The 14,245-nt window shown below is 46.1% G+C and overlaps 1 protein-coding gene across 4 annotated transcripts in view; it reads left to right on the forward strand.

Annotated features, from left to right (window-relative positions):
* Positions 1 to 2,970: 2,970 nt before the first annotated feature.
* Positions 2,971 to 14,245, forward strand: part of LOC143023485 (uncharacterized) — a 96,967-nt gene continuing 85,692 nt past the window's right edge. For 2 of the 4 annotated variants that reach the window (XM_076182005.1, XM_076182006.1), the window contains exon 1: positions 2,975 to 3,124. In XM_076182005.1, coding sequence (XP_076038120.1) covers positions 3,072 to 3,124 — 53 coding nt within the window. In that variant the 5' untranslated portion in view covers positions 2,975 to 3,071. Of the gene's footprint in view, positions 3,125 to 14,245 lie in introns of all 4 variants that reach the window. The other 2 variants (XM_076182007.1, XM_076182008.1) reach the window with 2 other exon arrangements.

Raw genomic sequence — 14,245 nt, forward strand, 5'->3', positions numbered from 1 at the left:
GATTGAGAAACGCTGAGCAGCTCTAAGACACCTTTGGGTTCCCCGCGGTCAGTAGCATTGAGACCTAACGATGGAAAAACAGGACCATTTTAAACCTGCAAGGTCCAGAAGCTGCTTACGTATTAAGCTAGATGAAGTCGCCTGGCTTAAGCTGTCCCTAAAGTAACCGCCTAAGTTGAGAAGGATAATCAATTTACTACGTCTAAACTCTTATGATTTTACTCTGGCTGTCACTAGAGTGCGTGTGTGTTTGTGGGTGATGTATATGAGATTGTATATATATTTTTTTACTTCAATGAAAGACGGTATTCTCTTAATTGTAGTGTAGAAGTGGACTCGATCGATCGAACGAGCCAATCGCCGCCGTATCGTCTCGCCGTCCGCGCGATCCTCGGTCATGATACAGTTCGGGAAATCTGTGTCGTGCTTCGTTGGTGTGTCGTTCTTGGTATTAAGACGGCGCCAACAGTAGCACTACATTGAGGTACCCGAGCTTCGGAAGTGTCGAAGCACTGCAGCAGACAGAATCTTTGTTTTCTTTACCACAACGAGAGTGTCGGACCCTACACCCTGCCCCCTCTGGTCGATCTGTCTCCCGTCTCGTTTATTATGAAGGTGGAGGTGGGGCCACTCAGTGGGACGCCAAGTTGGGGCGTGTCTCGATCTCGTCCATCGAGCGGCGACACATAAACGACGGCACCGACGACGACAACGACGGCATTCAGACACAGACATCCCAAGGCTGGACAAAGCGGGAGGGGAGAGAGTGTTGGGACGGAGGGAGCCCCGGAGGGGGGGGGTGTTATTCTGAAAGGCCAAAGGAGGTGCTGTGTCTGTCGCAACACCTTCGGGGACTGAAGAACCTCTCGAGTGCCTTCTTGGCCTTCATCCGAGAAGAACGCAGACCTCTCTTGTCGAACTCGATTGAAAAAAAAAGTGGACCAATGAGGTTGAAAATTCGCAGAACTTTGGCGCGTTTTTGAGGGACGGAAAAATCACACTCTTTTTCTTTCCCCCTTCCCCTCTCTCTGTATCTATCTATCTATCTATATATATATATATATATATATATATATATATACATATATATATATATATATATATATATATATATATATATATACATATATATATATATATATATATATATGGTCTCAGCTACGCCCAAGTTGTGATCAGCAGGACTGTACGTACCTTATAGGAAGCAACAGGTCGTGTCCAGGTGTCGAAGGAAGACAAAAGTGATGGATTGCACTTGTCCGCTTGGCATTGTACCGTACAATGTTGTTGTTGGCGTTGTATAGCACCTCTGGGTCAGCGGGTCAACCCCACAGACTCGAGTCCCCTGTGGTCCTCCACTTCGTACAGAGTTCCCTACCGAAGGAGCTCTCCTCGAGTGACACTTCAATCTCGGTCACTTCGTCCGCCAAAGCTTTCGGAACCTGGAAATTGTAAAACAGTTTCCGATGACCCACGCCAACGCGAAACGATGTCCTCGTCTGAAGGGAAGAAGAGAACTCGGGGATGCGAAAGGGGGTCCGCCATCTATCGAGACCTTCTCGTGTCCTGGGGGACTTGACCTTCAGCAGCGGATGAAGAAATAAAATAAAATAGAATAAAAGAAAATGTCCCGTCTGTTGGCCGGGACATGGAAAAAGGCCTCACCGAGTTGAAAGGATTAAATGCCCCCCTCCCCCCCCCCTCTCTCTCTCTCTCTCTCTCTCTCTCTCTCTCTCTCTCTCTCTCTCTCTCTCTCTCACCCTATTTCACCCTCTCTCACCTCCACGCCTTGTCCTGCTAGCTCAACGGAACTGAGATCGAGACCCGCCTAAGGCGTGAAGAACATCCCAACACTTCAAGCCATTACTCTCTCTTTTTAGCAAGGATGTGGTGTGTGCGTGTGTGTAAAATCGCAGCATTACTCATACATCGAGCCAAACATACACATACACACGAATAGGTCTTAGTGTAATACCCAGTATAAAGTTCACTTATGTGTATGTGTATGGAAAACATTCGATAGACAATTAAGTGAGCTTCCTTTATTTTTTATTTTTTCGTGTCATGTTGGAGTAATTAAGCGCGCGCCGCTTTGTGTATGTCCACAACGGATGCTATTGTTTAAGAAGAACCTTGGTACTTTCAAATTCAACAGAAGCACAGGATGTTGGCGCTACTCGTTGCTATTCATCTGTATCCATACAACAACGTTTCATTTGTATGTAGTTGGCATAAACGAGTTTTCCATTTTCGTCATCGGTGAGCAGTTGGGAACATTTCACTGCCGCACCACGCCTTTCCATTTCACCAGTCTCTTCAACTTCCCTTCCCTCTCTTTCCTCACCCCGCATACCATTTTCGCACACTTCAAAAGTTCCTCCCGAAAACACGGCCACTATTTTTTTTTTCTTTTTGTTTGCGCCTCCCTCTCTCGCCCTCTCTTTCGATACATTCCACACATTCCTCAGACTCGCATGGTACTCAGACTATCCCCCTTTCCCACTCAATGCACTCACTTTCGGTGCCTCACTGTCCCCCTTTCCCTTCCCCTCTTCCCTCTTCGACTTTGGCTCTCCCTCCCTCCGTCTCCTTTCCATCAGATTTCGTTCGTTCCGCCGCTGGCTCCCCACAGTACAAACATCGCATCCAATACTCGTCCACACACCCTTTTGGACCCCACTACATAATCCACTAATGCTCTCTCTCTCTTACTCGACTGCCCGTCCACCAACTACTCTAACCCTCAGGCCTCAAACGCGATATAATCATCAATTCTCTCCACTATCATCCCTTCTAGGGATTCCAATTATATCATCCACTGGCACAAATTATCTGTCATACTCATTCCAAATCTCCCAACACACTCATTATGATCTACCCAAAAGTACTCCCTCCAAACTTTACTCTGTACCAGGAGTCATCCACACTTCACAATTTATTCTCATTTTAATCAGCATCATCCTTGAAGACCTATCCGATGGGTTGGCACTTTGATGATGGTGGCTACATAAGAACATAAGAATGAAGGAGACCGCAGGAGACCATAAGGCCTACACTAGGCAGCTCTGGGTATGCAGAACTGGACAAGGAAGAGCGCAAGAAATATACATCTTATAAAGGGAAGGTAAATCATTAAACAAACCCTGCACTGACCACCTTTAGGCGGGCAACGGATGATTTCTTTGGCGGATAAAAGTGGAGACGTGATTAAATGCGGAGACAGAATGATAGAAAGTCTAGATTTATTTCATTAGGAGCGTTATTGACCAGTTAATAAAATGTATATACTGTAGTAGTGTGCCAGAAGTTACAAGTGAAGAAATTACATTCACTCTAAAAAAAAATATGAAAGAAAGAAAAACAAGGTTTGGTGGTATATTGATAAGGTTCCTAAAAGACTCGAATTCATTGTAAATTACCTCAACTACACACACAGTGTATACGTGACGAAAGCATTCCTGAACCCTAGTGCAATGCTATAATACTTAAGTTTAATAAGAAAGGAGACCAGAAAGTTCCCAGTAATTATTGATCGATTAGTTTGTAGTGTTCTGTAGCCAACACGTGAAATTACCCCTTCAAGACTCGTGATCGCCGAGTACGGGATAAACAATAGTCACCCCTTAGAACATGCGTCCGACTAAACATACATTCGACTAATTTTAATTAATATAATAACAATGTTCATTATAATAACTTAATTTATTTTGTAAATAAAATAAAACATATTCCTCTACATACTGTAAGAAGCATATTTATGTATTGTAAATATATTTTAATTATTTGTATACTAAACACAAAGAATCCAGAATTTCGCCACAAATATTGTAAATACCATCATCATCATTTCCAATAAACAGATCAGTCATGGGATTGACTTTAAATATCCTAGCTTCCTCCAAGAAGGACAATTGTAGTAACCACTACATTTGGTGACCCTGGAGTGACCGCCGCCAGCCCCGCCCGCCGCCAGCCCCGCCCGCCGCCCTGCCGTGACCAGCCCCGCCCGCCGCCCTGCCGTGACCAGCCCCGCCCGCCGCCCTGCCGTGACCAGCCCCGCCCGCCGCCCTGCCGTGACCAGCCCCGCCCGCCGCCCTGCCGTGCCCAGCCCCGCCCGCCGCCCTGCCGTGCCCAGCCCCGCCCGCCGCCCTGCCGTGCCCAGCCCCGCCCACCGCCCTGCCGTGACCTGCCCCGCCCTGCCGTGCCCAGCCCCGCCCGCCGCCCTGCCGTGCCCAGCCCCGCCGTCCCGGGTTGTCCTGCCCGTTGACCCAGCCTGCCCAACCCAGCTGCCCACGAACATCGCTGCATACTAATCACGTAAGCATGACGGACGATCAACAACAGGAAGTAAGTGCATTCCGCGCACCCCCTTTTTCCAACCGCGACCCAACAATATGGTTCACAATCCTCGAGTGTAACTTTAAGGCAAACCGCATTACCACCAGCCTTACGAAGTTTTCACATGCTTGTGGTCTCTTACCATCTGACGTACTCCTCCAAGTTTCAGACACCATCTCCAAGGCACCTACATCCGGTACCCCATACGAAGATTTGAAGAAAGCCGTTCTGGACCGCCTTGAGTCTTCCGAAGCTACACGCCTGCAGGAGCTCCTCTCGAAAGAAGAACTTGGAAATGAGAAACCATCCGACTTGCTGCGACGCATGAAGCGATTGCTCGGAGACAAATACGCAACATTCGACACCTCCATCTTGCGCCACCTATTCTACCAGCGCCTACCAACAACCATCCAAGGCAACCTCTTCAGCGCCAAGAACAAGCTCTCGCTCGACGAGCTAGCCACACTCGCTGATGAGTTCATGGCTTCGGTACCAGTTGCGCGCCCTACCATCGCTAACCTCGCCGACCAGTCTGCAACTCAGGCGTTAACCGAGCTAGTCTCTAAACTCACCCTCCAGGTTAGCGCCCTCCAAGAGCAGGTTGCCAACCTTCAACAACGACCCCCGTCACCAAGATACTACCGCAACCGCTCCAGGTCTACGTCCAGAGGGAGACCCAAGCACACATCAGGCGTCTGCTACTACCATCGTCGCTTTGGACAAGATGCGAGGAAATGTACACAGCCGTGCACCTTCTCACCGTCACCTTTAAACACGATGGGCGAACGCTAACGGCGCACAGCGTTCGCCAACATACATCGAAACTCTTCTTCGTATTTGATCCACTCTCCAACACCACATACCTCATCGATACCGGAGCTGAAGTCAGTGTCCTGCCTGCCACAGCAAGCCAGCAATCACTGCCGCCGATGTCTTCCCTCTACGCAGCCAACGGCACCAAGATACCCGTTTTCAAGAGGAAGACACTTCAGCTGGAACTCAACCTCCGCCGATCCTTTGAGTGGACCTTCTACGTTGCATCAGTTTCCCAACCCATCCTTGGCGCCGATTTTTTGACCCACTTCGATCTCCTGATCGATATTAAAAATCGCAAGCTCCACGACCCCCTTACATCAATGTCATCCTACGCCAGGCCAACAACCGGAGTAAGTAGCCAGCTTTCAACCATCAGTGCTGATAACAAGTTTGCTTCTCTCCTCAGGAACTTTCCTGCCTTGACACAACCTTACTCCACGACCACGACTGTGAAACACCACGTAGTGCACCACATAGAGACTACGGGACCTCCAGTCTACGCCAAAGCCCGTCGTCTGGCTCCGGAACGCCTCAAGCTAGCCAAGGCAGAACTAGAAGCCCTCATGCGTCAAGGTATCATTCGCCCAAGCTCAAGCAACTGGTCGTCAGCTCTCCACATCGTCCCCAAAAGCAACGGCGACATCAGGCCATGCGGTGACTACCGCGCCCTCAACTCACGAACTGTGATGGATAGGTACCCTGTTCCCAACATACAGGAGTTTTCCTCACACCTTGCAGGAACTCGCGTATACTCCCGGATCGATCTTGTAAAAGCCTTCCATCATATTCCGGTCAACCCGCCTGACATCCCCAAAACAGCTGTCACAACACCTTTTGGCTTGTTCGAATACGTTCGAATGCCCTTCGGCCTCAAGAACTCTGCCCAAACTTTCCAGAGATTCATGGACGAAGTCCTGCGAGGCCTGCCTTTTTGCTTCACCTACATCGACGATGTGCTCATCGCCAGCCCTGACGAAGCCACGCACCAAGACCATCTGAAGCAAGTCTTTACCCGCCTACAAGACTACGGCATCCACATCAATCTCGAGAAATCTGACTTCGGTGTGTCATCCATCAACTTTCTAGGACACACCGTCACACCTTCAGGCGTCACCCCTGTCTCATCCCGCTGCGACGCCATCCAGAGTTTCCCGAAACCTACAACACAGCGCCAACTCAAGCAATTCCTTGGTATGTTAAATTTTTACAATCGTTTCATTCCAGGCTGCGCTCAACTGCTCCAACCGCTCTACTCCATGATCAAGCCGTGCAAGAGGGGACGTTCCATCGTACTCAACTGGGACGTCGAAACTGATGCAGCTTTCATGGCAGCCAAAGAAGCACTCGGGAATGCTACCGCCCTTAGTTTCCCTATTCCTGATGCCATCACTTCCATCTCGACAGATGCTTCAGACACAGGTGTCGGCGCAGTTCTGCAGCAATACATCAACGATGCCTGGAAACCCATCGCCTTCTTCTCAAAGAAGCTCAACAATGCCGAGAAGAAATACAGCGCCTTCGACAAGGAACTCCTAGCCATCTACAAGGCTGTCAACAGGTTCAGGTATTTCGTCGAAGGACGACAATTCCACATATACACCGACCACAAACCAATCACAACAACATTCATTCATAACAAGACAACATACTCCCCTAGACAACTCCGACACATAGATTTCATCTCCCAATTCACCACAGATATTCGTTTTGTTCGAGGTGCAGATAATTGTCCTGCCGATGCCCTCTCGCGCAACATATCTGCAGTCTCTACCTCTCTCATCGACTACGCCGCCATCGCTGCAGACCAAGCTGGTGATACCGAGCTGCAGCGATTGATGGAAAACCCCGCGTTGCAGATGAAGAAGGTACAGCTCCCTGGAACCAACACTGAGCTCTACGCCGATGTATCCACGGACACCATCCGTCCCTACTTGCCCGAGAACCACAGGTATCCCTTGTTCCGCCATTTACATGACCTCTCCCACCCAGGTATTCGAGCTTCGCAGCACATGATGTCATCACGCTTCATCTGGAGTGGAATTGCCAAAGACGTTCGACACTGGACCCGCACCTGCGTCAAATGCCAAGCTTCCAAGGTCACACGCCACACCATCTCCCCTCCAGGTACCTTTCGCCCAGTCTCCACTCGACTCGAGCACGTCCACATCGACATCGTCGGACCGCTTCCCTTCTCAGACAGCTTCAGGTATATTCTTACTTGTGTAGACCGTTTTACACGCTGGCCCGAAGCAATCCCGCTTACTGACATAAGCACAGAAACAGTAGCCAAAGCTTTTATAACCACCTGGATTTCAAGATTCGGTACACCACTCAGCCTCACATCCGACCGTGGTAGCCAATTTGAATCCAATCTATGGAACAAGGTTATGTCTTTGCTAGGTATCCGGCGTTTCAGAACAGCAAGCTACCATCCCCAATCCAACGGACTCGTCGAACGCTTCCACCGACAACTCAAAGCTTCACTTGCAGCAACAGCACGCGACCGCACCAACTGGTCTACGGTGCTTCCAATGGTCCTCCTCGGTATACGCACGTCCCTCAAGGAAGACCTTGGCCACTCCTCTGCAGAACTTCTTTATGGCACTCCACTCCGTCTGCCCGGTGAGTTTCTTGCATCTGCTCCTATAACGCAGCCCTGCAGCGTTCAAGATTATGCTACTAATCTTACAGATACAATGCAGAAACTCCAGCCAGTGCCACCGCGTACCTCACCAACAAGAACGTTTGTGAGCCAGGACCTCGAAGACTGCTCACATGTTTTCGTTCGCGTGGAGGGAGTAAAGAAGCCTCTTCAACAACCATACGATGGCCCATATAGAGTCGTCAAGAGGACAAGGAAGAACTTGACCATCGATCGCCGTGGAACCACTGACGTCATCTCCATAGACCGCGCCAAGCCTGCATACCTCCTCTCGGACAACGAACAAGATCCTGTTGCTCTTCCGACACCTCCGGACACACGGGCTACAAACCACAAACACACTACAAAGAAAAAACAGATATCGTTCCTCCTGCCTCGTCACTAGGGGGAGAGTTCTGTAGTGTTCTGTAGCCAACACGTGAAATTACCCCTTCAAGACTCGTGATCGCCGAGTACGGGATAAACAATAGTCACCCCTTAGAACATGCGTCCGACTAAACATACATTCGACTAATTTTAATTAATATAATAACAATGTTCATTATAATAACTTAATTTATTTTGTAAATAAAATAAAACATATTCCTCTACATACTGTAAGAAGCATATTTATGTATTGTAAATATATTTTAATTATTTGTATACTAAACACAAAGAATCCAGAATTTCGCCACAAATATTGTAAATACCATCATCATCATTTCCAATAAACAGATCAGTCATGGGATTGACTTTAAATATCCTAGCTTCCTCCAAATAGGACAATTGTAGTAACCACTACAAGTTTATTGACAAATGTATACATTTTCTCCAATATTCTCGTAAATTTTAAAGTTTGATTTGAAAATAGCCAAAATAACAAGAAGCCTTTAGAATCAGATATTCAATTGTAGGCTATCTGCAGACAGTCGACTAATCGAGGAAAACACGGAATACGATAAACCAATGTTAACTTTTGTAGATTACGAAAAGGCAGAACATACTGTAGAACAAACGACAATATTACGCAAATATAATGCGAACAGAGACATCGTAAAGATTCCATCGAACATTTACTTCAAAGGTACCCCTCTAATTCGACAACATTAAGATACAGAAAAATCAAGATCGACCATAGAGTGTGGCAGACCAATACAGTTTCAAGTGATTTATTAATACCTTGCCACGAAGGGATTTTCAGATAATTTATAATTGAGTTGGGAAGGAAAGTATTTGAGTACGATTGGGGAATGTTTTAATCACCTGAGATTTGCGGATGACATTATTCTCATTTCATACACAGCAAAATACTTGCAAGATACTCTTATTGATCTAAGAAAGGAAAGCCTCAAAGAATAAAACCAAATTAATGTTACTCTGAATCGATAGTGAGAATCTTGGAAATTGAAAAGCATAATTGGTTAGACCAAACGCTAGAACTGACTAATGATAGTGAAGATTATCTTAAAAGAAGGATCACAATTGGTTGAAAAAAATTGATCTTGAGGCTACCATGAATACATAGTTCTCAATCATTGTATAATCCCAGCTACGATCTACGGATGCGAGGCTTGATAGAGGACGAAGGCAATGGAGAAAAATCTAAGGATTCCACAGAGAAAATGGAAAGATCAATATTGGGAACATAGTGGAAGACAGGAAGAGGTCAGGTTGGGTAAGACAGGAGTGGGCGAGAGTGAGGCAGCGGTGATAGGATTGGAATTAGATCGGGCAAGGAACGTAGCCAGAAAATGAGATCGAGCAAGTGTGTTAATACTGGCTGAACACCACAAGATAGGAAGCGTGGAAGAAAAAATCGGACAGTTGGAGAGACGGGATAGAGAAGTTTGCAGAAGTGACGTGGTAAAGGTTGTCGCAGTTGTATGACTTGTTGAAGCGTTTGGAAGACGTCTGTGTTCAACAGCGACCTCAGAATGGCCGATGGATTGAATTCTTGGAGATATATATATATTTTTTTCCCATTTATTCCACACACTGTAGAGATGCTCCTCGCCACTCTCTCAACTTCCGATACCTTCCTACATTCGCAAATTTAGCCTTACCTTTCAGCTTAGTTTCATTCAGTGGTAACACACATTCATCCTTCTTTTCACAAAAAAAGGAAAGAAAAAAAATTGTACTCCAGTACCTCACAACACCCTCAAATTCAGCCTCACCTTTTCCATTCAGCTTAGTGTCACTAACTGCTAACACACGCAATCATCTTTCTTCTAACAAAACTGATATATTCCTTTTGTACTAACCCTCGTTCTCCATCCATGTACATTCAGAGACCCAATTATTTTGAGTTGTTGGTTGGAGACCAAAATAGTCGCCATTTATAACACAACGGGGATACGTTGCTGGCATCCATATTACCCTGTCAAAGGAACATAGGAAAAGACAAGGTGGAGAAAAGAGGTATAGTAGAAGCTACAAAATGGTTCAGGATTGGTATACGATCATAGATGTCTTGAAGAGTATTGCATTACTATGCCCAAAATTTCTGTTGGTTTTGCTTATTTATTTTTTTCTTTAGTATGCAAGGAAAAAGTAATTTGGCATTTGATCCGAAATAGAATTTATTGCAATCGACATTTATGTTCTAATGAACCATCGTTATTTAACGAATATTTGTCAAGTCTATAGCCACATCATTCTGACCACCACTAGTCGTTGACGTTGTCATCCTTCCTCATCGTCGTTGTCGTCGTCGTTGTTTTTCTTGTAGATAACGCCATCACCATATCATTGTCATCACCGTCACATCACCATTGTCATCATATTATTGCCCTCACCGTTATCATCATCGTCATCATCATCATCATCACCATTATTCCCTTCACTACCCTCCCAGTCATCATTACCATCAGTGAAGCAGCATTACCACATCGCAACAACTACATGGACTGTAAGAACACTAGTATTATCTCTTGTTATTGTTTGTTAGCACTACCACTATCAAATTCACCACCACCGCCGCCGCCGCCACTGCCGTCATTATCCACGGTGATGGCCACGCTCCCTCCCTCTACCGCATGAGTAGTTCTTTCGTGGCTGGCTTCCTCGTGAGGAGGAGGGCGCCACGATCACTCAACCACTACAGTGCAGAGGCTTGACGTAGGACGGCGAGCGAGGTGGGCAAAGTACCTTCATACGCGGCCATTATTGATGTATACATTAGTCGGTGCATCCGAGAGCTGACCCCATGATGGTGAAGGGTAGGCATGCGTGTCTTCGTGATTACAAGAGTTGTGTCGAGGGAGAAATGAAAATCCCTTTGAAGTGAGCCGTATCGAACAGGTCTTGTACGAAAAAAAAAGAGTTGCTTGCACGCACTCACTCTCGCACGACACACTGCGAACTGACACGTCCCTGTAGCGAACAGTGACTTTGTCATGGACAGACATATAAAATAATATCATAACGATGGTGTAGACAACTGGGCACTTTATAGGACTCCATTCATATAGGATTTTACCGAATATAATGAATAAGACGGAACGAAAAAAAAAAAATGCATCTGACCAGAAACACTGAGAGCCAGGTGATGAAAAAAATCCCACCAGAAACTGCGTGACAAGAATGTGATATTATATTGCTGTGGTCTCTCAACCGGCAATGAACAGTGCACCCGAAAATATTCACGGGTGTGTTTCTGTTGGATCACCCTCACATCCAAGCTCAATCACGTTGCCTCGTGTTCTTAGGGCCAGTGTGCCACCGACTGGGAGCAGGCACAGCACTATTTAGACATTAAACATCATGAAGAAGATGAGGATTTACATCCTGAGACCTCAGACGAGTTTGGTGGAAGATCTGGAGAATTTTAACTGGGATATCGAAAGACTGAGCGAGGTCTGAAAGGAAGAGATAAGATATCGTGCAGCTTGTTCTACTATAGAGGTAGTATTTGTCAGCAATAACCAGCGCTTCTATCCTTGGGGAAATATTGCACGGAAAAGGTGAAGTCATGTTAGTGGCAAAGGGGAGTTAAGGTAGGTAGCAAAACAAAGGGATAGTAGATTTTTTTCTGTGAATGAAGATTGTCTTGCATTCATGAAAGAGTACTAAATGACTTGATCCGTAGCGATATTACTAGAATCCCTAAAACACCGACTGCATAGAATATACAGTCATTGTCCCCTACGGTGCTACAGAGTTATGAAGAGGGAACATTTAAATGGAGGATTATTCGTGACTTCGGGATGTTGTGCGGATTCGTGGTATTCCTGCAAGGATTATCGACTTGATGTCTGGTTTTATTCCGAGAATGTTTGCTCTAAGATATGGAGTAGGTGTGTCTGGCGTCATCCCTCGTAATTCGAGAGCGAGGCATGGGTGTGCCTATACCCCAACACACCTGCATGCACTGGGTATTGGACAGAGTTGTCGATCAATGTCATTGCGGAGCATCCGTTGGCAATACCAAGGTCACTGGCCTCGCCTTTGTCGGTGATACTGTTCAGTACTCCGAGCGGAATTTCCTGAGGTCCTGGTTACCCTTTGAGTCAGTGGACAGGGGAGCGAGACCACGTGGACTCTTAGACTTTAGGGACTGACTGGATAACATAGTTCAATCTGTCCATGCATAAGACGAAGACATTGAGGTCTTGGAAAACTTCATATAGCTTCATATAGCATAACAGTGGTAGGGCATGTCACAAAGTCTTCGAAAGATAAGCATTGCCCATAGTGTTATGAGCTCGCTCTTGAAGAACAAGAGAAAGACCTTGTGTTGTGATCACGAATTATCTCAAACCAAGAAGTTAGAAAGAATGCAACGTACAGTAACAAAGCTCATTCCTAAGTTGCGGAATAAACCGTACGAAGAACGCTTAAGACAACTAAATTTGTTTAATCTCTCGAAACGGAGAATGAGAGGAGATCTAATTAAGGTCCTCAAAATTTACAAAGGAATTGAAAACATGGCTGTGGAAAAAAATATTTCAAGATTGGCACCTCCAACGTAATTAGGAGTAATTGATGCAAGATTGTAGACTGATTTTTAACAGACGTAGGAAGTACTCTTTCTTCAATCGCGTTGTCAATATATGGAGTGGTCTACCATCCAACGTTATCGATTGTTCCACTACACATCCCCCAACTAGAATTATTTACTTCTAAATAGATTGAAAAATAAGTAGATAAATAATAATGGTGATAGTAACAATGATATTAATTATAGATCAGGTACTTACAAGTAACTATAGGCATTGTCGATATCCATACAGGAAGGCTAAGATTCAAACCTTTATGTCGCTTGTTCTCCCTGTCTTGTAATACATGACAATTGAATGCTGTCTTGAAGAGGCTTCTTGATGCCTTTGGTACCAAGTGCCTCCGAAGAATCATAGGTTATCGTTGGAATGACTGTGCAACTCAATCTAGACTTGTTAATGGCCTATTTTGTGAATGCCAACTCCGGGTCTATGGACATGTGTCACGTTTCCATGATGTTGATCCTACTTTACAGGGTTGTCCCTGCAAGAGACAACCTGCTGTGTTGGAGACGAAGGACACGCCCACCGAACTCATGAATTCGTAACTGGGTTAAGACGACCGAACCTACCAAGAACTCTTTAGAATATGGGGATGATGGTTTCTGCAGAAACTGTGGGGATTTGCGATGGTGTGTGAGTGAAGTGAGGTGCCCCTCGGCGTATGCTCCCAATTGGTGATAATTGATTCTTGATTAATTGAGAAGTTACTGGTAACGTAGTGGAATTCAATAATGTAGCAGATAGGGTAGCTTGGATTGTAATTCAACAAATTTCAAACAATGAAATTGAGTATTGTATTGATGTCGGTCAGATCATAGATAAAGTATATATATTTTTCCTCTTCCACTGTCTTTTCCTCCATGCCCTTCCTCCATTTTTTCTGTTTTCCCTCCTCCACCCTTAAAGGCCTGTCTACACGAGCGGGCCTGATCGGCGGGCTTGCCCGTTAACGGGCATATTTGACGGGCAAACGATCAAATTGCCCGAAAGGCCGCCGAGCGAAATCACTGAGCTGGTGCCCGGTAGCTGGAGTTTCTACCCTGCCAGACGCAAGATAATATCGTGAACCCACAGCGGGCCTTCATCCCACATTCCACGGCATAGTAGCACAGTGAACATTTAACGATGGCAGCCCAGGATAACTCTAGTGAGCCACCGACAATGCTAGGCACCATGGTTCTCGTACAGCACTCCACCCGCTACTGGCAACATCGTCGGGCAGGCCCAGCTGTTCATCACTTCGGTCGTGTGGACAACATTCACGGGCAGGCCCGCGAGAATTTGCCCGTTAACGGGCAAACCCGCCGATCAGGCCCGCTCGTGTAGACAGGCCTTTACCTCGATCTACCTCCTCCTCCTCCTCCTCCTCCTCGTTTTGTCTTCCTTTTTCCTAACATCTTCCCCGAATTCAGTCGGCATATGAATGGTGTACAGTAGTTGATGAATG

This window comes from Oratosquilla oratoria, unplaced genomic scaffold, assembly GCF_046742065.1.
Source record: "Oratosquilla oratoria isolate Oo_2021 unplaced genomic scaffold, ASM4674206v1 SCAFFOLD48, whole genome shotgun sequence".
In the NCBI taxonomy this organism is placed as follows: Eukaryota; Metazoa; Arthropoda; class Malacostraca; order Stomatopoda; family Squillidae; genus Oratosquilla; species Oratosquilla oratoria.